This window comes from Zootoca vivipara, chromosome 1, assembly GCF_963506605.1.
Source record: "Zootoca vivipara chromosome 1, rZooViv1.1, whole genome shotgun sequence".
NCBI lineage: Eukaryota > Metazoa > Chordata > Lepidosauria > Squamata > Lacertidae > Zootoca > Zootoca vivipara.
Window position 1 is genome coordinate 18,917,021 of NC_083276.1, and position 24,250 is coordinate 18,941,270.

The 24,250-nt window shown below is 41.1% G+C and overlaps 1 protein-coding gene across 3 annotated transcripts in view; it reads left to right on the forward strand.

The window, feature by feature from the left end:
• Nucleotides 1–24,250, forward strand: part of ATG2B (autophagy related 2B) — a 42,036-nt gene that overhangs the window by 10,955 nt on the left and 6,831 nt on the right. For 2 of the 3 annotated variants that reach the window (XM_035106511.2, XM_035106531.2), the window contains 29 exons: nucleotides 634–816; nucleotides 1,143–1,297; nucleotides 2,839–2,950; nucleotides 3,971–4,232; nucleotides 6,026–6,176; nucleotides 7,699–7,794; nucleotides 7,943–8,131; nucleotides 8,703–8,976; nucleotides 9,677–9,779; nucleotides 10,930–11,125; nucleotides 11,465–11,607; nucleotides 12,944–13,095; nucleotides 13,364–13,536; nucleotides 13,752–13,902; nucleotides 14,859–15,058; nucleotides 15,153–15,233; nucleotides 15,541–15,647; nucleotides 15,817–15,909; nucleotides 16,396–16,463; nucleotides 17,006–17,082; nucleotides 17,366–17,536; nucleotides 19,344–19,485; nucleotides 19,876–20,078; nucleotides 20,766–20,992; nucleotides 22,119–22,227; nucleotides 22,605–22,799; nucleotides 23,156–23,257; nucleotides 23,735–23,813; nucleotides 23,949–24,153. In XM_035106511.2, coding sequence (XP_034962402.2) covers nucleotides 634–816; nucleotides 1,143–1,297; nucleotides 2,839–2,950; nucleotides 3,971–4,232; nucleotides 6,026–6,176; nucleotides 7,699–7,794; nucleotides 7,943–8,131; nucleotides 8,703–8,976; nucleotides 9,677–9,779; nucleotides 10,930–11,125; nucleotides 11,465–11,607; nucleotides 12,944–13,095; nucleotides 13,364–13,536; nucleotides 13,752–13,902; nucleotides 14,859–15,058; nucleotides 15,153–15,233; nucleotides 15,541–15,647; nucleotides 15,817–15,909; nucleotides 16,396–16,463; nucleotides 17,006–17,082; nucleotides 17,366–17,536; nucleotides 19,344–19,485; nucleotides 19,876–20,078; nucleotides 20,766–20,992; nucleotides 22,119–22,227; nucleotides 22,605–22,799; nucleotides 23,156–23,257; nucleotides 23,735–23,813; nucleotides 23,949–24,153 — 4,399 coding nt within the window. The remainder of the gene's footprint in view (nucleotides 1–633; nucleotides 817–1,142; nucleotides 1,298–2,838; nucleotides 2,951–3,970; nucleotides 4,233–6,025; nucleotides 6,177–7,698; nucleotides 7,795–7,942; nucleotides 8,132–8,702; nucleotides 8,977–9,676; nucleotides 9,780–10,929; nucleotides 11,126–11,464; nucleotides 11,608–12,943; nucleotides 13,096–13,363; nucleotides 13,537–13,751; nucleotides 13,903–14,858; nucleotides 15,059–15,152; nucleotides 15,234–15,540; nucleotides 15,648–15,816; nucleotides 15,910–16,395; nucleotides 16,464–17,005; nucleotides 17,083–17,365; nucleotides 17,537–19,343; nucleotides 19,486–19,875; nucleotides 20,079–20,765; nucleotides 20,993–22,118; nucleotides 22,228–22,604; nucleotides 22,800–23,155; nucleotides 23,258–23,734; nucleotides 23,814–23,948; nucleotides 24,154–24,250) is intronic. The other variant, XM_035106521.2, reaches the window with a different exon arrangement.

Consider the following 24,250-nt stretch of genomic DNA (forward strand, 5'->3'; position numbering starts at 1 on the left):
GTAACATATTTTTCTCATGCAGACTTTATCTAGTCTTCATCAGTTAGTGTTGTGATTTTTTTGAAAGCCCATAAGGGATGATAAATGTTAGTTTCCCTTTCTCCTTCCTCCTACACTTCCATGCAGAGGACTAGTTGTTTAGGCAAAAAAAGAAGATTCAAGATCTCTGGCCAAAAAGTAAATAGTGTATTTTAAAGTAATGCTTGATAGATTTTTCTTAAACAGAGGAATTCTCAAATCAGGAAAGTTTAATTCCCTCCTTATATGCCAGAATATTCCTTTTGTACACAAATTTCTAACATATTTCTTTCTGTCTTCTAAAAAAAATCCAAACAAACCCCAAAATTGCCCTCCTGCTAATTTAAGGCAAGCCTGAAATTGGGAGAAAAACATTTCAACCTAAAGTGCTGAAAATATTCATACAAATTCTGTTGAGTGCCCTTCTTTGTGAAGGGAAAATGTTGCTGGGAGTTAGTTTTCTTTTAGGTAACATTTTTAAAAAAGTGTGATTTTTATTACAGCTAAACGAGGTGTTGTTTGGGGAATTTTTTTTTTTTTTTTGGTGTTTGGATATCTCTGGGGCTTGGGAATTGAATCGGAGGTCAAGTTGCCACATCCTGCTTTCAATTACAGAGAATCCTAGCAGAATCGAATTGTGCAATAAAGATAGGAGAAACCGGCCAATGCAGCAGGAAGATGAATATCGGATTCAGATGGAGCTCAACCGCTACTTAAGAAAAGACACATTGCCAACAGCAGCACAGTCTGATCCGAGTTTCTATGAGACGGAGGCAGCCAGAACTCCTTCAAGCCGGGGTGAGCAATTGAACACCTTTGGGTGCTTTTTGGTTTCCTCTTTGCTTTGGAGCAAGACTTGCTCTTGGTTGCAGTACTGCTCAACTTAGAGGATGGAGCAGGTAGGTGATGGTCACAGATTCTCCCTTCTCGCTGCAGCACCCTGTAAATTTGCTCTGGAGAGTCGGGGGGCAGAATGAAAGGTGATGCAGGCACCTTCCAGGGAAAGGTGGGATAGGCGAAAGAAGCATTTACCATCTCATTCATGCTTTGGTGTGCTGTAGTTGACCTAAATGTTTTTCATTGTGAACAAATCACTCAAGATGATATCTTTTCCCCCCAATTAGAAGAAGAAGTGTTTTTCTCGATGGCTGACATGGAGATGTCTCACAGTCTTTCCTCTCTGCCCCCTCTTGGAGACCCGCCAACTATGGACTTAGACCTTTCTTTAACTAGTACATACACCACTACTCCTGCAGGATCTCCCCGTGGTGCTGCGGTGGTAGGTTGTCTTTAATTGTTTGTCTTTGAGCAAATGAAGAGGGGAAGGGCCATAGCTCAGTGGTAGAGCAGTTTGCTTGTATGCAGAAAGGCCCAGGTTCAGTACCTAGGATGTGCAGGAAGGGAGGGGAATGTGCTGTGTCTGAAACCCTGGAGAGCAGCTACCACTCAGTGTACTGAGCTAGATGCACTTTTGTCCAGGCTCTGTATAAGGTAGCTTTCAACGTTCCTATGATTTTTTTATCATATGTCCTTTTTACAACGGTGGCACTAATCTCTGTTGTGCAAGGCTGCCTGCCTGCCAGTTTCATACCCTTACAGCCAACATCCCAAAGAGTGTCTGCTGCAGGATGGTTATTATTTTTAACAGCATCTCAGTGAAGGCACTATAGCTACATTGAAACCTCACATCTTTCCCCTAATTCACCATGACACTATGATGTCATGTGTGACATCATTCGCTGTGATGTCAATAGGTCCAGTGCCGGTGGGTGAGATAATTTGACAATGCAACCAAGAAATGCTTCAGTTTAAAGCTCTGTGAAATTCGATGTATTGACTATATTTGACAAAATGAAAAGTAGCATCACACTAAGTCAGGCTATTGGTTCATTTAGTTTAGTATTGTTTACACTGACTGGCAGAGGCTGTAGAATGTGTCAGGCAGGAATCTTTCCCAGTCCTGATAGAGATATCAGGGATTAAACTTAGGACCATTTGCATGCAGAGCCTGTTTTCTACCACTGAGTTTTGACCCTTCCCCTTTAGATGCACATATCATAGCTGCCAAGTTCTCCCTTTTTTTAAGGGAAATTCCCTCATGCTGAATAGGCTTCCTCGCGAGAAAAGGGAAAACTTGGCAGCTATGGCACATATTTGATCTCATGGTGGCAACTAGTATCCTACACCCTCCCACAGTTGTAAAGCTACTTTTCCTATGAAGCCTTTGGCACAGCCTCCCAATTCCCATGTCCTACTGAAACTATTTCTAAGTACATATTACTGAATTAACTAAGTATTCTGCCCCTTCTTTCCTTTCTCTAGACCCAGGGGGAAGCCATGTTAGGGTACAAGCTTCTCAGGGCAAGAACTTGTCCTCTGCAAATTGCTGTGCACATCTATGGCACTAGGTAAAGAGGACCACTGATCGTCCCCTGTAGGCAACATGTAGCAACCGTTGAGTGGGTTTTTTAAAGTATGGAAACAGCGGAACTACAAAATGGACATGTCATAACAATAATATACAGTGGTGCCTCTGGTTACGAACTTAATTCATTCTGGTGGTCTGTTCTTATCCTGAAACTGTTCTTAGCATGAGGCACCATTAGTGAAAGCGGTGCACTTCCTGCTTGGATCCCGGGGCAAAGTTCACATCCGGAAGCAACTACTTCCGGGTTAGCGCAGCTCATAACCTGACACATGCGCAACCAGAAGCGTTCATATCCAGAAGTATCACTGTATGTTGAGGTTCATTTTCTGTTACATTAATTCAGCTGAGGTGATGTACAGGTGTAACTACCAGCTCTCTCTTTTTCCTTTTAGCAGCAGCCAGCCTGGGGAGATTGTTTTGATCAAAACAAACAGGAACCGCCACACGTAAGAGGTTCATCCTTTACACCTAGTGTCATCCACTCAGCTCCACTGCGGAGGACTTGTAAGTAAATAAGTCAAGGTGGTTGGGGCCGGAAGCGAAAGTGGGCAGAGCAATTAATGTGACTTTTACCTTAGTATAATAAGACTGCTTTCCAGGAATGAATGTCAGTGGTTACCACTCAATCCAGGCAACCAAGAGACATTATCAGTTCAAGGACACACTTCAGGAGGCTGTAGAGCAAGAAGTATGTCCTTATTGAAACAAAGGATAAAAGGAAAGTTTTGCTAACCCAGAGAGGTGACAAGCGATCAGCCAGTCCTTTCTCACCAAATGCTTCTCAGTCTCAGTCCTTTCGCCCTTTTCGAACCCAAAGTAGACAAGGGGACTTTAGATCTCAGCCCTTTCATTGATGTTTTAAAGGGAGGCAAGGGTTCCAGCAGTTCCAGGCTTTCTCAAATGCAAAGACAACCAAACAACGAAACCAATCCGCATCCCGGGTGGGGTGGGGGCCGTCTCTCCAGCTTTCTTCCTGCCTGGCAAAAATCTGCAGAACCAGTAAGGGTGTGGCAGACCCAAGGGCCAGAAAGAGATGTCCATTTTTGGCCCCTGGGCCTGAGAGTCTCCAGTACTTTCTGTGGCTTTGGTTTAAAAGGAGAGTATTACTTTTGTGGGAATACATTCAGAACAGAATGTTAAGCAAGAAGTCGGAGTTAATTTTGCATGTTTTGTTATCTGTAATCTGTAAGGAGATCTGAGCCTATTGAAATCCACCATATGTTGGAAAGTGTTGTTTTTATTTGCAATTTGTGCCAAAATACATTTCTGCAAATCAGAGCAATTTATTATTTAAAATGGTGAGGTTTTTTTAAAATTTGTTTCTTTGTAGCAAATTTAATACTTAACGACTTTTGTACTAGTCAGAGATAAAATCCTTCATACACTTACCTGAAAATTAGTCCTATTGATCTCATTGAGACTGTGCTATAAAAAAGTGTGTTTATGCACATACTGTACATACACAACACATACACAGAGACCTACTGTATATTACCTTTAAACATTCTTTTCTTCTCATCTTAGCTCTTCCATCCAGATCTGTCTCAGTGGATGAATCTAGGCCTGAACTTCTTTTTCGACTATCAGTGGGTGCTTTCTCAGTATCGGTACTTCATATTGATCCTTTGCCACCCCCTGAAACGTCGCTGAACGCCAGTCCACTTACACCAATGGCACAGGATTTTTTTACCCGCATAGAAAAGGTTGATCCAGTTAAGTTTCCAACAGAAGATTTTCTGTCCCTTCGAGAAGTATTTGCAAAGGCTTGTTCACATGATCACCTAAGGTACAACTTTGCTTATTCATCTGCTAACATAGCAAACAATATGAGGCATTATGCACAAATTCTGTGTCAACTTGAGCTTGCTCAGTAAATATTTGATATGAGTGTTGTTGGAACATACTTGAGAGGCTAAGGCAGGGGTCCCCAGACTTACCGTGCGGCGGGCCGGTGCCCGCCGCGCCGACCGCGCGGCAGGCCGGAGGGCAGGGGAGTGCGCGCGCAGCGGGCCGGAGGGCGGGGGAGTGCGCGCCCGTGCGCATGCGCACACGCACACGGGCGGGGGAAAAATCGCCGAAAATCGCTTGTGCGCATGCGTATGGGCCTCCCCCGACCCGGAAGTGCACCAGAAATGACCTCTTCTGGGTCGGGAGAGGCCCATACGCATGCGCACAAAGGATTTTCGGTGATTTTTTGCCGATTTTTTAGATCGCCGCTGCGCCGCGCGCCGTGAGAGCGGGCGGCGGCAGCATCCGGCCCGGGGGCCGTAGTTTGGGGACCCCTGGGCTAAGGTATACCTGGTAGATAAAAGGATAGTTCTCCCTGCCCCTTAATTATTGCAGAAGCAGACACTGTAGGTTGGTGGGGTTGTGCCTGGTGCACATCAAGTCACCACCACAACATAATTTAGATTTTTTTTTCTCTGTATGTGTGTATGCAGGATTAATTATTTATTTTAAAGCATTTATAAAGCACTTAATATTTGTAAAATCTTTAAGCGGCGTACAATATAAGGACAATTAGTGTCATTCTAACACAAATACAACCTAAACCAATAAGACAGCAGCAGAAAAGCAAATGAAATTTAATTATATAGGAATTCAGGAAATTTACACACATTAAACAGAGTCCGATCTTATGGGTCAGGGAAAGGATGAGTCTTTGCAAGATGTCTGAGTTAACTGATGGTTGCTGCTTTGTGTAAGCACAGCTGTTATTTCGCTATACAGTCATACCTTGGCTGATGAACACCTTGGAACTCATATGTTTCGGCTCCCAAATGATCGAAAACCGGAAGTGAGTGTTCTGGTTTTCAAATGATTTTTGGAAGCTGAATGTCCAGCGCAGCTCCCGCGGCTTCCAATTGGCTGCAGGACACTCCTGTAGCCAATCAGAAGTGGCGTCTTGGTTTTCGAACAGTTCCAGGAGTTGCTCTGGAATGCATTCTGTTCAAGAACCAAGGTGTGACTGTATAGGCTTCTATATAGGCATTAGAAGATAGGCACTGAACCGTGCAAAATATAGATCGGTGTAATCATGAGTAGATCTCTTTCTTGAATAAACTCAGATTCAGAAATTCATTTGCCCTCCAGTGTGCACACAACTCCTACAAGAAGTGAGGTTCCCCATTGATTTTAGTAGAGGGTTCAGCATCCTGTAGCATTCTCAGAACTTCTCTCTTGAGTGAAATTTATGAATAACCTTTGTGTGTGCATCAGCTGCCAGAAAGCTGGTTTAGGGCAATGTTGTATTAGAAATCACTGCATTTAATTTCAAAAGTCTTCTACAGTGGAGGAAGGGCGTGGATGTCACTGGTGGGGGGAGGTTTTACATGAATAACTACTTTTCATTATTTATCTTCTGCCTTGCAGTTTTAACCTCTGTATGTTTTGCAAGAAATTAAGCATTAGCATGTGTTGGGAAAAGATCACAAAATTGCATCTTTCTCCTTGTTTTATTTCAGTGACATTGACAATTTAATGACTGATGCATTTTTATGATAGTTTAAATAATTTTCAATGCAGAATGACTATAGGTGTTCAGTTTATGCAGTTTTATACCGTTGTTTCTTGCCATAGGTTTATAGGCACAGACATCAAAGTGTCCCATGAACAAAGACAGAGATCGGCTTCCCGTTGTTTGAGTACAGATTTATATATTGGACAGATGGAACTTCTGGAGTGCCTCTTTTCCATGGACTCTCATTCTGACATACCTCACTATACAGAGGTAGAAATCCGTATGGCTTAACACAAACTATTGAAATGCATTGCAAAGACTCTTAATGCTCCAATAGTACTGTCCTTTGAAAATTTGCTTTCAAGTAAACTGAGTTCAGTGGCCAAGTGTTCCATAGGAACGCTTATTTGGGGAGGAATTAAATGTCACACTTTTCCAGATGTTCCATCAGCACAAGCATTTCATCTTGACTGGCAGAATGAATCCCCCTCCCCTCCCCTCCCCTCACATGCTGTTCTAGCGGTCCTTCTGACACCTCCACACTGGGCCAATTTTGCAGGAGTGGCGACGGACCACATTGCACTAGTGGCAATCCTTGCATGGGCTTCCACTAGTGAGACCACTTTGTTGAACCTGGCACTTTGTGCTACAACTGGAATTTTTCAATAACCTGAGCCGTTCGATTGGAAATTTCACTTTAAATTAGGCTCGGAGATTAAATATCTCTTACTACATGTGGGTTATGTGGGAAGGATCTCACATATTGCAAGCTTTTGTACTATGTGCCGTAGGTACTGTTTGTGGAATTGGGGTCACTCCACGTTCTGGTATTAAGGGAGCAGTTGGATAGCCTGAGTGCATGTTTCATCAACACTGTAGCTCAGCAAGAGTTTCCCTCCCTTGTCAGCTGCCAATCATGTATTTTCACCCCCAAGGCTGTGTCCAGTGTTCTTGCCTGTGCTGACAGAAGATTCTTTGCCTCCAGCAGAGGCTTCTGCCAACAGAATGGAGAGAGGTGATTTTTGCTGAGTCTTCCTCCGCCCTCCCCCTCTGTGTGTCCCCAAAATCTGCTCCAGAGTGTTGGGGGGCTATTTACAACAGTGTGGCAGGTGGCACAGCACTGCAGGTGAAGAGGGAATCAGTAAAAATGGTTAACCTCCCATTTCTGCTGGCAGAAGCCTCCGTTGGATCAAAGGGCCTGCTGTCAGTGCAAGGCTACAGATACTAGAATATAGAAAAGTTGGCTCCAGGTAAAGGTCATTTTTGTTGACCCCGGTGATGGGGATTAGGGATGCCCCTGGTGCACAATACTCCAGAATTGCTCCATCCCTTCCAGGGCACTCTTGACATCACTGACCAGAGCACGATAAGAAGACCCCCTGGTTCTGCTGGACTACTTCTCCTTTGTCTTTTAAATTTCCCAAAGCTCCATATTCTCTCTTTACACATCCAGCTTGTAGTGTAAAGAGAGATGGCATCTGGGCAATACAATTGTTGCGTCGCTGCAAGTTTCTCTAGACGACTCATAAAATGTAAAAAAAAAAACCAAAAGCTCTGTTTAATGGATTAGACCACAGCAGATCATCTGGTAGAGAAACAAATTGAACGAGGTGGCCGCCTAGTAGATAATTTTGTTTTCTTCCCTAATCAATGTATTTGCTTTTTGTAGAATTGTAGAGTTGGAAGGGACCCTGAGGGTCATCTAGTCCAACTCCCTGCAATGCAGGGATTTTAATTACATGTACTTGTGAAATATACTTGCATTTCATCCCTGCCTTTTATTTTGCTATAGCTGCTAATGTTTAACTCTGAAAGACAAGGAAACAAGCTGCACCCTCTCTCCTGCCTCCAGCTCCATTACAAGCACTCGGATAACAGAGGGCCTCAGGTAGATTAGAAAATATGATTTCCTCTTATCTTTTGACTAAAAACAATTGAAATCTTTATACCAAGTTGTGCATAGCTCTGTAGAAAATTTTGTATTTTGCCACTAAGACTATTTATTTTATTTTATTTTTTATTTTATTTTGTAACAGGGTAGCCAAGGGAGATTGAGCTCTGTCCCCCAGAAAGCAGATTTACAAATCAAGTTGAGTCCAGCTTTCTGTGAATTAGATATCAGCATTGTGGACAGACTAAATTCACTGCTTCAGCCGCAGAAGTTAACCACAGTGGAGATGATGGCATCACACATGTACACCTCCTACAACAAACACATTAGCCTGGTAAAGTAATTGTACTCTGGTTACATTTTTGTCACAGATAAAAGGCAAACAACAAGATGGCATGTGGCAGCTTTTCTCTACTGATAACTGTCGGGTTCACACTTCCATGTAAATAATTTAGTAAATAATTGTACAGTGTGTGGTTTTGTCCCACTCAGAAATTGATTACTTGCAACTCAGTGTGTGAACTTCATTGAAAAGTTTGGGGAGGCGAGATGGAACAAAAGTTATACCAGTGGTATTTGATCTATGATGAACCTTTTTTTTTTGCAGTAGGACAGCTATTTGGCTTAGACCTTTGTTAATTGACTTTAGCCAATGTTCCTACATTAAACAACAAACACTGTTAAGAATGCTTGAAATGTACAATGAAGCATTAAAAATGACTATGACGTTCTATAATTTCGACTAAATTGTACATGTTTGCTGTGGACATAGCTGCTTTTGACTGCTGTGCTTGAACCCCATAAAAGCTTCTGTAGAAGGTTGGGAGGGGATCCAAAACCTTGTGAAATTAAGAATTGTTTTAAAAATATTTCTTTGCCCTCCCCTTATTTTGCGATGGTTTCAGCACAAGGCATTTGCTGAAGTTTTTCTGGATGATTCCCGTACTCCTGCAAATTGCAAAGTGTCGTTACAAGTGACTGCACCAGCTTTGAAGCTCTCCGTTCGCTTCCCAATTCCTGACCTGCGGTCAGACCCAGAACGAGGACCTTGGTTCAAGAAATCACTTCAGAAAGAAATTCTTCATTTAGAATTTGCAGATATGGAACTTAAAACTGAGTTTACAGGAGGACCAACTCCAGAGCAAGTTAAATTAGAGCTCACTTTTAAAGAGCTAACTGGTAAGTGAAGGGATCTCTATTGGTTGCAATAGATGGTTGTAGCCAGTGCTTTTCATTTGAGGTGCCATAAAAAAAGTTTTTTAAAAAATTGCGGTGGATGCCAGCACAAAATGGCTGGCATGGGAAGCAAAAAACAGGGGTGCTGGTACTCAGCACCACTGAGTACTGTTGCACTTACCCACCCAAAATCCTGGTTGTAGCTATGTTGTTCCTGGGAAATATGAGGGACCTATTAGTAAGATGATACTTATTTATTGTTCCAGTTTCTATTATTATAGGAATATGCAGACTTTCTTCAGAGAGAATGGAAAGGAAGACAGTTTTCATATATATAGCATATGAGATTGTAGGGAAATTTGCTTGTTACTTCTCTCTTTTTTTGCAATTTTAGACAAAGCCCAATAAATCTTTGGCATTTGAGACACAACTGTTACACGATAGTTAGAGATATTTGGTCTTGAGTAATCATAGTACGTAGTCTGCACTCCTCTTTTGATGCCAGAGGAGTTCACTACCTAAATTATTTTCAGAGCTAACAAGGAGCTACTTTTTCATTCTTTATGATGGAAAAGGGAAAATTGTTTCAAAAAGGCTGGTTTTGTGTCACTGCTAAATGAAGAAGCTAATCTCTTCATAATTAAATGGCTATGCAGTTAATCCTAGGCATGCACAACATAATCTTCTCCGGTTTCAACCATAGCATCATTTGAAGAAGGCAAAGAGGAATCAGCTGTACAATTTTTTCAAGTTTCCAGTGGTGTAGTTGGAGAGATGATCTCATCAGACAACTTTGACTGGCCACGGTAAAACAAAATACTATTTGTTCTCTGTGTAAATCCTAACCGCTTATGATGTGCTGCTGCTGAAAAAACTGTAACTGTTTAGAGCAGAGTTAAATCAAATCTAGGTTGTGTTGGTCTGGGAATTAAGTAGTCTTGATGTTGGAATGGTGTTTTCACCCATCAGTGATTATGGCTTGATTAAGAGCAAGATTAAGGCCATCATAACCACTACTAAAAACATCTATAATATGTAGACATTTTTAAAACTATTTTTTACAGTACTTAGCAAAACAGCAGAAGTAACAGAACTACAGGTGAAACTCGGGAAAATTAGAATATTGTCGAAAAGTGCATTTATTTCAGTAATGCAACTTAAGAGGTGAAACCAATATATGGGATAGATGCATGACATGCAAAGCAAGATATGTCAAGCCTTTATTTGTTGTAATTGTAATTATTTGTCATTAGGCGGGTCAATTGTAAATGGAATGTAATTAATGAAATGTAATAGCAATGTTTATTTTTGTTTATTTTTGTATTATTGTAACTATTTGTTTTATTACTATGGAATTTCCAAAAGAAAGCATTTGTAAAAAATAAATAAATAATAATAAGTTGCATTACTGAAATAAATGTACTTTTCGACGATATTCTAATTTTCCGAGTTTCACCTGTGTAATCAAAAGACGGCAGTGTGGGTCTCATTTGGAAAATGTATTAAATGTCTGAGATAAAATGAGAACACTCAGCAGTCCCAAAGGAGGAGGTTTTATTAATCCAGCATAAACCCATGCTTGTCTCTTTCTACTGTAGTGCTAAGGGTTACTAAAGGTACTCTTATTTCCACCATTATAAGCATGTCCAGTTTCTTAATATCAGTTAATATAGTCACTTCTAGTGTTTCAGTGCTGCCCAGGAGACTGGTCTTCCTCCCTCTTAATACACAGGGTTCGGAACTGCAGAAAGCTGAGAAACTATTCATGCTTGACACATATTCCACTTAGGGGAAGTACGTTTATATAAACATACATAGTACAGTATTAACATGGAAATAGATTTTGTGTGTGTCGGAAATAGCTGTAGAAACTTTTATGAGAACCTTTTCATTGCCACAAAACATCTAACTATTTCTGGAATTAGTCACAGTTTCCTCCTCTTATTTGATTATTAGGATTGTACTTAAAATAAACCCACTGGCTGTGCACTCCATTCTGGAAAGGATAGCTCCTGAGGATGAAGAGGAGGTTGATGGTCATTTTCAAGAAGAGGAAGAAGGAGGATCTCACTCCCTGAAGGATGTGTGTGACCTTAGAAGACCAAAGCCATCTCCCTTTTCCTCTCGCCGAGTCATGTTTGAGAATGAAGAAGTAAGCACAAAGGGCTTATCCATATGGCGTTTTTTTGCATCCAGTTGCTGTATTCAGTTTCAACAAATAATTAGCCATCCTAAATTGCTCAACTTACGCTGTTTGATTCGTTAGCATGGTCTCAACAAATCACTGCAAACCATTTCCCCAAGGCAAGCCTGTGTAACTTACATGAGCATCTAAAAACAATATGAAGTAATATGCTGTTATTTATTCTGTTGCTATTTCTCGTGTTGTTTTTAGCTGCTCTGTCATTGCATTTTGTACATTGCACTGATACATATTTGAGGACGGCTAATAATAGCCACAGATTATACCTGAAATGATTTTTTTTTCTAGATGGTGATGCCAGGAGACGCATTGGAGATGACTGAGTTTCAGGATAAAGCAATCAGCAATTCTCATTATGTACTGGAGCTCATGTTACCAAATGTGTATTTAACATTCCCAAACAAGACCTTTTATGAAAAGCTATATAATCGGTAAGTATAAGCACTAGCTTTCATGGTTTGCGTGACCCATGATTTGGATCCAGAGGAGGCCTTTTTTGAGCAGAAGGCAGGGGAAAGCTTTTTCCATCACTTTCACCCTACAGCTAATGCCACCCTTCCCTTTCCTGCTTTGGGCTACGATCACCTTTCCTAGCCCCTTTTCAGGTTCCACGTAATACCTGTTCCATAGTTGTAATAAATCCATACAGTCAAACCTCGGTTGTCAAATGCAATCTGTTCTGGAAGACCGTTCGACTTCCAAAACCTTCGACAACCGAGGCACGGCTTCCGATTGGTTCCAAGAGCTTCTTGCACTCGAGCGGAAGCCATGTATGGCGTTCAGGTTCCAAAAAACGTTTGAAAACCAGAACATTTACTTCAGGGTTTTCGGCATTCGGGAGCCAAAATGTTCAAAAAGGGAGCCATTCAAGAACCGAGGTTTGACTATATTCTGGTGTGCCCAGCCTGTTGACATCAGGCAAGTGCTTTCAAGTCTTTTTGGTGCCTGCTTAAGATATTTTTGCTTAGGCAAGCCCATCCAGATACATAGTAGTTGAGGTGCTTCAATCTTTTCCTGTTACTTTTAATTCTTAAATGTTTTTAAGTACAGTGGTACCTTTGGTTACAGATTTAATTTGTTTCGGGGTGCCGTGCACACCCTAAAAAATCCATAACTAGAGGCACTGCTTCTGCGCGCACGTGTGGCGTGATAGAGTGCTTCTGTGCATACGGCACGCAGAGTACTTCTGCACATGCGTGAGCGGCGAAACCCGGAAGTGTACACTTCTGGGGTTGCCGCAGCCGTAATCTGAAGATTCCGTAACCTAAAGGTTACGCAACACGAGGTACCACTGTACAGTGGGACCTCGACTTACGAGCTAGTCGACATCAAAGTTTTCGAGTTGCGAGCGGAAAAAGTGGCTGCGCGCTTACGATTTTTTCGACATCCAAACGAAAAACCTGTTCGCGGCTAGATGCGGTTTCCTCGACTTATGATTTTTTTTCGTTTCCAATGCATCCCTATAGGAAACTGCTTTTCCTATAGGAAACTCGACTTACGAAGTTTTCGACCTACGAGTGTGCATTCGGAACGGATTAAATTCGTAAGTCGAGGTCCCACTGTATTTGTTTTCAGCTTTGCATAGGTAATTTTAATATTGCTTGTAAACCACTTAAGTGTTTTACTGTAATCAAGTGTTATTTACATTTCGTTAAGTTAAATAAAACAAACCCATTATCAGTTCATTTTTCCAGATCACAGACCTGCCTTTGTTCAAGTTCTTCCAGGGTCAGATTAATATATGCCTGTATTTTCCCCCCTTTCTAGGATCAGTAATGATTTATTATTGTGGGAACCCACAGCTCCATCTCCTGTGGAAACATTTGAAAATATTTCTTATGGTGTTGGACTTTCAGTGGCCAGCCAGCTGATCAACACATTCAGTAAAGACAGTCAGTTCAAATCTACTATTCACTATGGTAATATACTATACACATCTTACCAGATTATTATGTTTAAGCATATAAAAGTCCAAGTGTATCTCTAATGCAGCTGAATCTACTGAATTGATAAGAGGGAGAAACTATACATAAAGGGGTTACTTGCTGTTCCTGAGGGAAAATTTAAAATCTGCTTATTTTTTAACCTTATTTTTTTTTTTAAAAAAAAAGTAGTTTGGATTTCTATGATAATCTGTTTATTGTGCATGGTTAAAGATTCACTTTTTTTTTGCTTTGCCTTTTATAGATGATGATAGTGGGTCTGAGGAGGAAACACTCCAATATTTTTCCACCGTTGATCCAAACTACTGTTCCCGGAGAAAGAAAAAAACTGAATCCCAGAACAGGAACACACAGAGCTTTCTGTCAGTTCTTTTGAACATTAACCATGGATTAGTGTCAATATTCACTGATGTCAAGGTATGACTTCTAGGGTGAAAGGACCCATAACAGCTTGGCTAGAGTTGTTATTTTGACTATACTGCATAAACCACTATGGTAACACGTTGATCGTTCATAGTATGTTAGGGATGATGTTGGTTTTTGTTTTAAAGGATGGGATTGCTTCAGATAAAGTGTGGACTAAGCAGAGGAATCTTTTCAGACAACCTATAATACTCTGATTCTTTCTCCAGCAGGACGATGGCAGTGTATGTGAAGACAAACATGGAGAGTTTTGGTTTGAGTTCAGTAGTGGTTCGCTGTTCTGTGTGACAAAGTATGAAGGCTTTGAAGACCAGCATTACATCTGTCTCCATTCTAGTAGCCTCAGCTTATATCATCAAGGTATGAAATGTCAGTGTAGAAATAATGTTTGTGTTCCAAACTGTAAAAAGGTGAGGGGTTGAGTAAAGGAGAAAATGAGGGATTGTCATCTAGCAAGTTATACAAAACCTTGACAGCTAGGGTTTGTGGGCTTTACAATTTGAAGATCAGTGAGGAGCAACTCCTCCTTCCAATATATGTTTCTTAAATAATTTTGAATTGATTTGATTTAATATTCTACAGCACCTGCCTTTCAGTCCCCCCCCCCCCAGTACAAATATATGAATCCAAATTGGGAATTATTACTGCAGTCCAATTTATCCACCACAACTGCATTCCATAAGCAAATAATATTAATACCAATACTAATAATAGTAATACTAATAATATATTATTTATACCCCACCCATCTGGCTGGGTTTCCCCAGCCACTCTGGGCGGCTTCCAATGAAATATTAAAATACAGAAATCCATCAAACATTAAAAGTTTCCCTAAACATGGAAAGAAATGTATTCATGGTACAGAGCTAGTCATGGTGCTTATGTGAAACACAGGAGGGTGAATTGCTAATAACCAATTCAGAACTGGCATATAGAAAGTTTTTTCTAAGTACTGTACGCCTATGGTTGTGAAGCCATCTCTTCATACAGTAAGAAAGTTGTGTTGGATGTCTGCAGGTATTACTGCAGAATTTCTGAAGGCCTCCTTTCCTAGAAGAAAACTACTCCTAAATGCATTGTTCTATTTTTGAAATAAGTATAATATTTCTGTTTGCCAGTATACATAACAAAACAAATTGCTGACGATTGACAAGCTTTTAGAAATCTTCCCTGCAATTTTACTTAACAAAGTTTGGGTGTTTAGAACATCAGCCAGATGTTACCAAGCTTTAGAGTAATATATGTGGTTTTTTTTTTATACCTCAATTCAAGATGTCTTTGAAGGACCATCTAACCACAAAGCTGTCTTTCTGCAGGTGTGGTGGATGGAGTTGTCTGTCCATCTGAAGTAAGGCTGCCAAGTGCAACGCCACCCCATTGGTTAGAGCCTACTATTTACTTTTCGGAAGAAGAAGGTCTCAGTAAGGCTTCCTCAGATGGTGTGGGAGTGGACTCCTTAAGTATGTTGTCTGTTGCAGTTAAGATACAATCAAATAAGTTGGAGACCAATACAAAGGTTTGTCTTTAGAAATTCATATCTACATATCTATAGATCTGTATATACCCTGAAAGTATTTACATGAATACTTTGGATGAACTTGTTTTTGTAGGAGTTTTTAGTTGCTGTTGGACTAAGAGGAGCCACTCTTCAGCACAGAGTACTTCCTTCAGGTTTAAGCTGGCATGAACAGGTATGTTAATTTGCTAAATTTTCTGTGCTATATGTATAGGGAGATATTTCTCTTGGGGGATGGGGCTATGTTCTAACAAGGAGAAAGATGCCTACTGAGTATTGGAGTTCCTGTAAGATTGCTTTGTGTGACTTAGTCCTGTATAACTAGGAACTCCTCTCCTTCTGAGTAAAAGATACCTTTACAATAAATATATTATCCATCTCTTCTCCTTTTTATATATTCTGCAAAATCTTTCAGTGACAGCTAATGTTATCTTACTTGATTAGAATACAGTGGGCCTATCTTTACACTTTTGTAATTGTAGATTTTGTATTTTTTGAACATTTCTGATGAGCCTGTGTTGGGATATAATCCTCCAGCTTCTGTTACAACTTTTCACGTCCATCTCTGGAGTTGTGCCCTCAATTATAGGTAAGCTAAACAAATAAAGTGTTTGAATCACCCTATTAAGTCAATTGTTGTCCTGAACCAGTTGTTTAATGTTCAGTTTGTCAAGTTTATTTATGGTCACTTGAAGTTCTGAACTACTTGCTTTTCAAATACGTTTCAAATAATTTTTTATTTTTTTATTTTTGCGTAGGCCTCTGTTTTTGCCAACTAGATCACTTCTTACCGTTGAAACATTTAGCATTTCAAGTAGTGTGGCACTGGATAAATCATCTTCTACTCTCAGGTAAAGTTTGTTAAGAACTTTAACAAATCCCACATTTAACTTAGGGACCCAGGTGGCGCTGTGGGTTAAACCACAGAGTCAAGGGCTTGCTGATCAGAAAGTCGGCGGTTCGAATCCCTGCAACCGGGTGAGCTCCCGTTGCTCGGTCCCAGCTCCTGCCCACCTAGCAGTTCGAAAGCACACCAAAGTGCAAGTAGACAAATAGGGATCGCTCCGGCGGGAAGGTAAACGGCGTTTCCGTGCGCTGCTCTGGTTTGCCAGAAGCAGCTTTGTCATGCTGGCCACATGACCCGCAAGCTGTCTGCGGACAAATGCCGGCTCCCTCGGCCTATAGAGCGAGATGAGTGCCACAACCCCAGAGTCAGACACGACTGGACCTGATGGTCAGGGGCCCCTTTACCTTTTACATTTAACTTAGATTTCTTTCAACACTTACAAAATTGTTGGAAAATGCAATTCCTTAAAAAAACCACCTTTTTGTTATAGAATAATCTTGGATGAGGCTGCTTTGCATCTGTCTGACAAGTGTAATGTTACAGTGAATCTCCAAAGAGGTAAGTGCATTTCAGCTTTTAAAGGGATTCATACAATTCTAAGTAACTAGTAAGGATATTAAAAGGTGCTTTTACGTTAAGCAACTGTTAGTTGAGCTGGACATGATTGTCTGATGTAGCGTGATGGAGGGAAGAAGCTTTGTCATTCTGAATTTCCCATGCATGTGATTCTTGTTTAGTTATGGTCAACATATTAGAATCAAATAGCCAACCTGCATCCCAGTATATTAATGAATTCTGGATTTATTACTAAACAACTGTAAAGTTGTCCATGGAAGCTCAAGACAAAATTGGCCACTAAAATAGTCATTCTAAAATCATTCCCATTCATAAGACAAATAAAAGCAGTTACAATCATAGCCCGGTGTGTGTGTGTGTGTGTGTGTGTGTGTGTGTGTGTGCTGTCTGATCGTTTTCTGTAGTTTGGAAAGGGCTTGAGTTTCAGTCATAAAACAATCCATCAACATCAGGGCATTTGAGGTCTTAAATATGTGGCATAAGCAGCAATTCAGGATAACAGATAATTATTTTGTTTTCTTCAGATTATGTTCGAGTTATGGACATGGGACTCTTAGAACTGACTATAAGGGCAATGAAACCTGGATCTGATGGAGAGAGAGTAAGGAATTGAGTTAAAATATAAAAGCTAAATTATGTGTGGTTTAAGTTTTGGATTTTGTGTGTGTGGTTTTTTTTTAAAGGAATAGTATAATAATGCTTTGGACTTGAGATACTTGTTGGGGGGGGAGAAATGTCATGATTGAAATTGACTTTGGCTCTTAAACATACTGGGTCATTTTCTAAACACATGTCTGGTTCCTTGGTCGTACATTCAGGACTGACTTAAGAAAAGTGCATCTTCTGCTGGTGTCAGACATGATTTTGAATTATTGTCTGTTTAGAGTAAGCCACGTTTTGAACTCCATTGTTCCAGTGATGTGATCCACATTAGAACGTGCTCAGATTCCTGTGCTGCGTTAATGAATCTTATCCAGTATATTGCAAGTTACGGTGATCTGAACCCGCCTGCGAAGATGGAGAATACTTGTGGAGCAACCAAGCAAAATGTTAAGGTATGAAAAGGCATATCTCTCTCTCTCTCTCTCTCTCTCTCTCTCTCTCTCTCTCTCTCTCTCTCTCTCTCTCTCCCCTGTTTCCAGTCACCATAACTTTTTATGGCTTAGCTTTGTCCACAATTGTGAAAACTTAATTACACAGAGCTTTTTGGGGGGGAAAGGTTATTATCCCTACTAATTCACAATAGGCTATGTCTTACCTTGCATGGACTGGGCTGGCTTTCAGATGTCATTATGCCCTCACCAAATTCGCATTCGTAGCCAGCAGTGGTTTTGATAATATTCTGAAATCTGTCATATAGGGGTGGCAATCACAATTTCAGTTAATTTGTTTAGCTTGGAAAGAAATAACCTAACATTGGTTCCCAAGTGGAGGGGTTGGTACCTTCAACAGAGAGCACTGGCTACTACAAGGGTTAATTATTAATAGCTAACCTCTGGACCAGAGCATTGAATCAACATTTTTACTGTCTAGATCCGTGGTGGTGAACCTATGGCACGTGTGAACCCTCTCTGTGGGCACGTGCGCCGTCGTCCCAGCAGGGCCGTAGCTTCCGTGCTGGGGGGAGGAAAGGAGGGCTCGCGGGATCTTTCAGAAGTGGACTAGAGGCTTAACATTGAGAGATCCCCACCTCCACTGCTGTTTGCACGCAAGTAGGGACGGGATTGGGCAGCTCAGCTGAGGAGTGCCTAGCTGCCTTCAGGTGGTGCAGGGGCTCTCAGATGCAGCTTCCGGGCTGTCTCCACCTTCCCAAACCCCAACAGCTATTCAGCCTGGCTGCCTTCATGGGGTTGCAGGGGATCTAATGTGGAGGTGAAGGCTCCTTTAAACTTCTACCTTTAGGGGAGTGCAGCCGCGGACCCCTCAATGGAAAGTGTCATGGAGCCTGCACCTCCCCAGCTGAGCAGCCCCGATCCAGCTCCTGTTCCAATGCAAGCAGCAACACTGCCTAGCGGAGCTGGGGGTGGGGTGGGGCGTGATGGCGACATCCCTTGCCTGCTCGCTTGCCGCCCTGGCCCAGCCTTCCCTCACTCAGCGCCGGGGCTGCCAGAGCTGGAGGAGGGGGTGGTTGCTGTTGTGGTGGCGGCAGAGGGACCCAGCGCTGGAGGGTGGCAGGTGCTTGCTCGCTTGCCGCCTAGCCCGCCTTCCCTCACTAGAAAAACGGAAGTGTGGCACTCAAAACGGAAGTTATACTCAGAACAGGGCACATTCAGCTTCCCAAAAAAGTTCCAAAACGAGAACACTCGGTTTGAAATGTTCAGGTTCCAAGTAGTTCGAGAACTAAGCTGTTCAAAAACCGAGGTACCACTGTATTTATTTTTCCCAATTTGAACTGTTATTTATTTCCCTCCCAGTGGTGATTTTCTTGAGTCAAAATGAGAGTACCCCTAAACATTTTAGGGGGGGGGGAGAGAGCACTGAATTATATCATAAAATTATATATCAATGGAAAGATAATTTAATGAAAAATGTAATGCAAAAACTTTTATGAAGGATTATTTATTACAACAGCAATCATAAAGTAGAAATGTGAAACACACAGGAAAAAATAGAGATATACAGAGATATACAGGTTAAATTGCCGTGTTGGCACTTTGTGATAAATAAGTGGGTTTTGGGTTGCAGTTTGGGCACACGGTCTCTAAAAGGTTCACCATCCCTGATCTAGATCACGTTTGCAAAGTTGAGAAACAACACTCTTGTAACAAACTAAGCTAGCATGCAGCATAGATACAGATATTTATCAAGAACTGTACTGTATTTCCTTTATAAGTTTAGATTGGTGTATTTATTATCTTCTAGGCAGATGCCTCTAGCCGGCCATCATCCCAAGGTCCAATCCTGGCAGAAGCTGACCAACAGATTTTACGGGATTTAATGAGTGATGCTATGGAAGAGATTGAAACCCAGCAATTTACTTCCCCCTCTAAGCCACAAGCTAATGGTAGATCTTTCCAGGTTTCTTCTGTTTTTAAAGAGATGCCGTTTAAATACAGTATTTCAAATGAATCCTGTTAAATTAGAGTTGCCATACATCTGGAATTTCCAAGACATATCCAGAATACTGCTATCTCTAGCAGTGTTTGGGTGGAAATCAGAAATATGTCCATGAAAATCTGTCAGCAGTGCTGTTTTCGCCTACCGGTATTTTTCCTAAAAGTAGCTCAAAAACAGTTTTTGCGGATTTGCAAAAAAAAAAGCTGAACAACTTTGGGCAAAACTTTTTCTGTCCTGATTTTCACTGTTTAAAATCTGGCAACCCTGTGTTAAATGCCTTCTGCTCATACTTCACCTGCTTAATCTTGATAGAAGTGTCTTGTTTCTCTTCTCCCAGGCATTTTGGATGAAAAGACACAAACGCCAGCACCAACCTGCTCAGATCTCTTCCTGTTTCCTGATGAAAGTGGGAACCTCTCTCAGGAGCCAAGTCCTACCTATGCTTCATTCACTCCCCATCTGATTAATGAAGCAATAGGAGACGTGCCTTCCGAAAACGATGACTTCTGTATTCTTTTTGCACCGAAAGCTGTTGTCTCTGTAAGAAAAACCTAATATTAATAAGAAATAATCAAATGTGAGGGGGAAAAAATACCATTAAAAACTCATAGGTTAACTGATTTGGTTAACAGCTGTTGCATGATGACAATCTGTGTTGGATCTGGAGAGCTTCTCACTGGGTCATCCTTTTGGAATGTGACATGACAGATCTATGCAGAGCAGGTTGATAACGCAATTGCTAAATGACCTTAAAGGCAGTTGCTGAAATTGGGCAATAACTCCAGCATGCTGTGGAGAGAAATGGGTAGTTGCTATTTTGTGCAAAATATAGCATGAAGTCTGCTGCTATGTATTATATATGCATTAGAAGTGCCTTTTTCAGTATTTTTAATGTTAGAATTAGAAGTTATATTTGGGCAAAGGAAAGGAGCCCTTCTGTTTGATTAAAGCAGAGTCAAGCTAAATCAATAGAAAATGCTAGCCACCAAATTTTACCTATGATAGTCTCCAGCTACCTTCTGATTAGCAGAATTGGTCGTTTTGAAGGCCGTTCTTTCTTGTCACTGGCTACAGGCAAGTGCCTATTTACAAACGTCCAGTAAACGTAACAACTCGGAACCAAGCAATATTTATAGTTTTGCCACAGAAAAACAACAACAAATGGATGATTTTTTTTAAAAAAATAGCATTTAATGTGCATGCACTTAATATCCTGTAACCTTTTAGGATAAAGTAGAAGAGCCAGTAGTGAAAACTATGGTTGACGATGCGATCCTGATAAAAGAGAACCATTTCAGTCTGCCGGTAAAAAAGGCAGACACAAACAAAGGTCCATTGAGATTTCCTATCCCATTGGTGCGCTACGTTGTGAAAGAAATCTCACTCATTTGGCACCTTTATGGGGGAAAGGACTTTGGAAATGTACCCCCTACATCTCCAGCTAAGAGTTACATGTAAGTACTTCTGGTATTAGTTTATTAACTTCATACCATAGGGAAAAGATGCATTTGTCTTCAAAACATAAAACTGAACCCTGTGTCCTGGTGAGGGGTTGTTTTGCCCTTTCTCATTTACTCTCCCTCAGAATAGTCCATTGCTTTCCTCTGCATTCCACTTCTTAACTTCCTTTATGTAGGAAAAGGATGCATTTGTCTTCAGAACATAAAACTCGCTGGGCTAGTGCATTAAGGGTAGAAAAATGCTCTAGCTTAGTTCCAGCTAGACTTTCCCCTCCTCTACCTTCAGACAGGGTGTTCTGCGAGGAACTAGATATATTTTTTTAAAAATGATACTGTTTATTGCAGCTTTTATTCTCTCCCCTGCCCCCAACATGGTTTACTATTTCTTATATGCTGTCTTAGGAGATCTTGTATCCTAAAAGCAGGATATTAATAATTGTAATACATAAAATGGCTATTATTTATCTGTGTAAGGACATATCTCATTCAGTTTCCCCTGGAGATCCATCTGAGCGAGTGGAAGTGTTTTTTTCTTGCTGGCTGGCATTCCCTGGCTGGCATTGTTGGTCAAAACTAAGGTGGTAAAAGCAGGCAATGTACTTTCAGTGAGTCTGTTCTGAAAAGGGTTTTTTAAAAGCCACTTTACATTTTCCTAATACTTATAGAATGCTTGTCCGTCAAGTTCTTTTGAAGAGGAAAATGCAGTCTGGTTAACAGTGGCAGCTAGTTGATTCCCCCCCCTTTTTTTTACTCTTCAGTTTGTTTACTTTTTATAGAAACATTTATAAAACTGTTTGCCTTATAAAATGTCAGCGTAGTGTTGAGAATACACTGAGAATAAATGTTATAATAATACAGTCATACCTCGGCTCCCAAACGCCTTGGGAGTCAAACGTTCTGGCTCCCAAGCGATCAAAAACCAGAAGATTTTCTTTTGGAAGCTTCTTCCCACGGGGCTTCCGCAGCTTCCGATTGGCTGCAGGAGCTTCCAGAACGGATTCTGTTTGACCTCCAAAGTACGACTGTAATACAGTTGAGATGGCCAGTTGAGCCCTGAAATAGTTGTTGCAAGCCAAACTTAAAGTTTAAATGAAAAATAATACCCTTTCTCCTATTCCAGTAGTCCTCAGAGCTCTCCTTCTCACACACCAACAAGGCATGGGCGCAACACAGTCTGTGGTGGAAGAGGAAGGAACCCAGATTTCTTGATGGAAATACAGTTAAGTAAGGTAAGAATAACTGAAATGGCTACAGTTGTTCTTTATTGCTGGGAAGTTCTCGACAACTCATGCGGACCATATTTGCCCATTTGTTTGGCATGCATAGGATATGAAGCACTACAAAAATACAATGTGGCCTTTTCCTCAGGCTCTAAAATCTGAGGACCTTTTTGTGAGCCATAGCAGTATATACTTGGACCTTTTGAACTTAGAAAGGGCAGAGAGTGGAATGGCCATAGCTGGTGTATGGGCCACAGCTGTAAACAGGCACTCCTTGCCACTGAAGCCACCTGAACTTGTAAGTGACAACTCTGTATCAAGAAGCATTGCAAATGCTACAGGGGGTCTTAATAGAGTTCTTGCCTTTTCCCTTTCCTGGTTATAAGGTCAAATTCCAGCATGAGGTATATCCATCTGGGGAAGCAGAGTGTGAGGTCAACCTGCTGGAGCAACCCGTGTCTCGTCAAGTGTTTGTGGTTCAAGATCTTGAGATCAGAGACCGCTTGGCTACATCGCAGATGAATAAATTTCTCTACCCCTATTGCAGTAAGGAGATGCCTAGGAAGGCACATTCTAATATGGTAAGGCTGTGTAACAACTTGCTAAATGTGGAAGTGATGGGGCTGAGAATAGATGTGGCATCCACATACAGCGTAGAAGTATGTGTTCCACTAAAGTTGTGTCTGACCTCCACTGGGACTTGAATAACAGTCCATAGAAATTCACATACACAATGGCTGCAGCTTTTACTGCATGTTGCATTGAATTTGAGTGACAGCAATTTTGACACAAGTTCAAAACACCCAGTAATAAACATATCAGTAATGATGATTCTGCTGTAAAGATTCTTTATCTTTTATACATGCTCTCAGAGCAATTCACAAATATACGTTCATTTTTATTCAGCTTTTCTTTCTCTCTTCGCTTGTTACTTCAGTTGACGGTCAAAGCTTTACATGTTCGTCCAGAGTCGGGCAGATCGCCCCAGGAGTGTTGTTTGCGAGTGTCATTGATGCCACTTCGTCTCAACATTGACCAGGTTAGTTTAGCAAGCTAGTGTGTGTGTGTGTGTGTGTGTGTGTGTGTGTGTGTGTGTGTGTGTGTGTTATAATAATAATTTATGCATTGTAATGATTCCTTAATCACTTGTTCTTATAATCTGTAGTAAACATTTTGGGTCAGAGTAATCCATTCCTTTTCTCTGCATTCCCCTTTTTTATCATGGCAGAAGATTGGCTTATTATAGGCAGGTGTGATGTATATAAAAATGCGAAAGCACTTTCTCTTATCCCTTCCTTCTGTTTAATTCAAGGAAGTGTCTAACAGGGATGGTCAAGATGTTTCTATCCCACTGTTGCTGAACTACAACTCTCATCAGTCTTAGGCAGCATAGCCAATCACCCAAAGGAAGTGGGAGTTGTATTTCAGTAACATCTGGAGAGCCACAGTTTATCCACCCCTGGTATATAAGGCGCTTTCACTTGTTTGTGATTTATATGCTACTTTTATGTTTCAGGATGCCCTGTTTTTCTTGAAGGATTTTTTCACTAGCCTGTCTACAGAAGTAGAAGTCCTAATGACTCCAGATCCTGAGGGTAAATAATTTGTCTTTTATTTTATTTTTGGTAATGAATTCATAGAAACATATACATGGACAGCAGAGCTACAAGCAAATAACTCTTTCATTGGCAGCCTTAGTTTTCAGCATTCATTTATTTATCTGTTTGCAGTTAAGAAGCCTCCTGGTGCAGATGTGACATGTACCTTGCCCAGGCACCACAGCAGCTTCAAAGAGCCAAGTCCAGTCATTTCTTTCTCCTTACACAAGCGAGCGAGCCAGAACGGAAGTGTCGATTCTGTGGATATGCTCAATGGGGATGACCATAACTTTGCACACGAAGAGGCATCATTCAGTGACCAGCCAATCTTTTTCAGGTACCTTGAGACATAGATCACAGGTGATCGTCAGGTGTTGTTGGACTCTGGCTCCCATCAACCACAGCATGCATGACCAATGGGCAAGAATGATGGG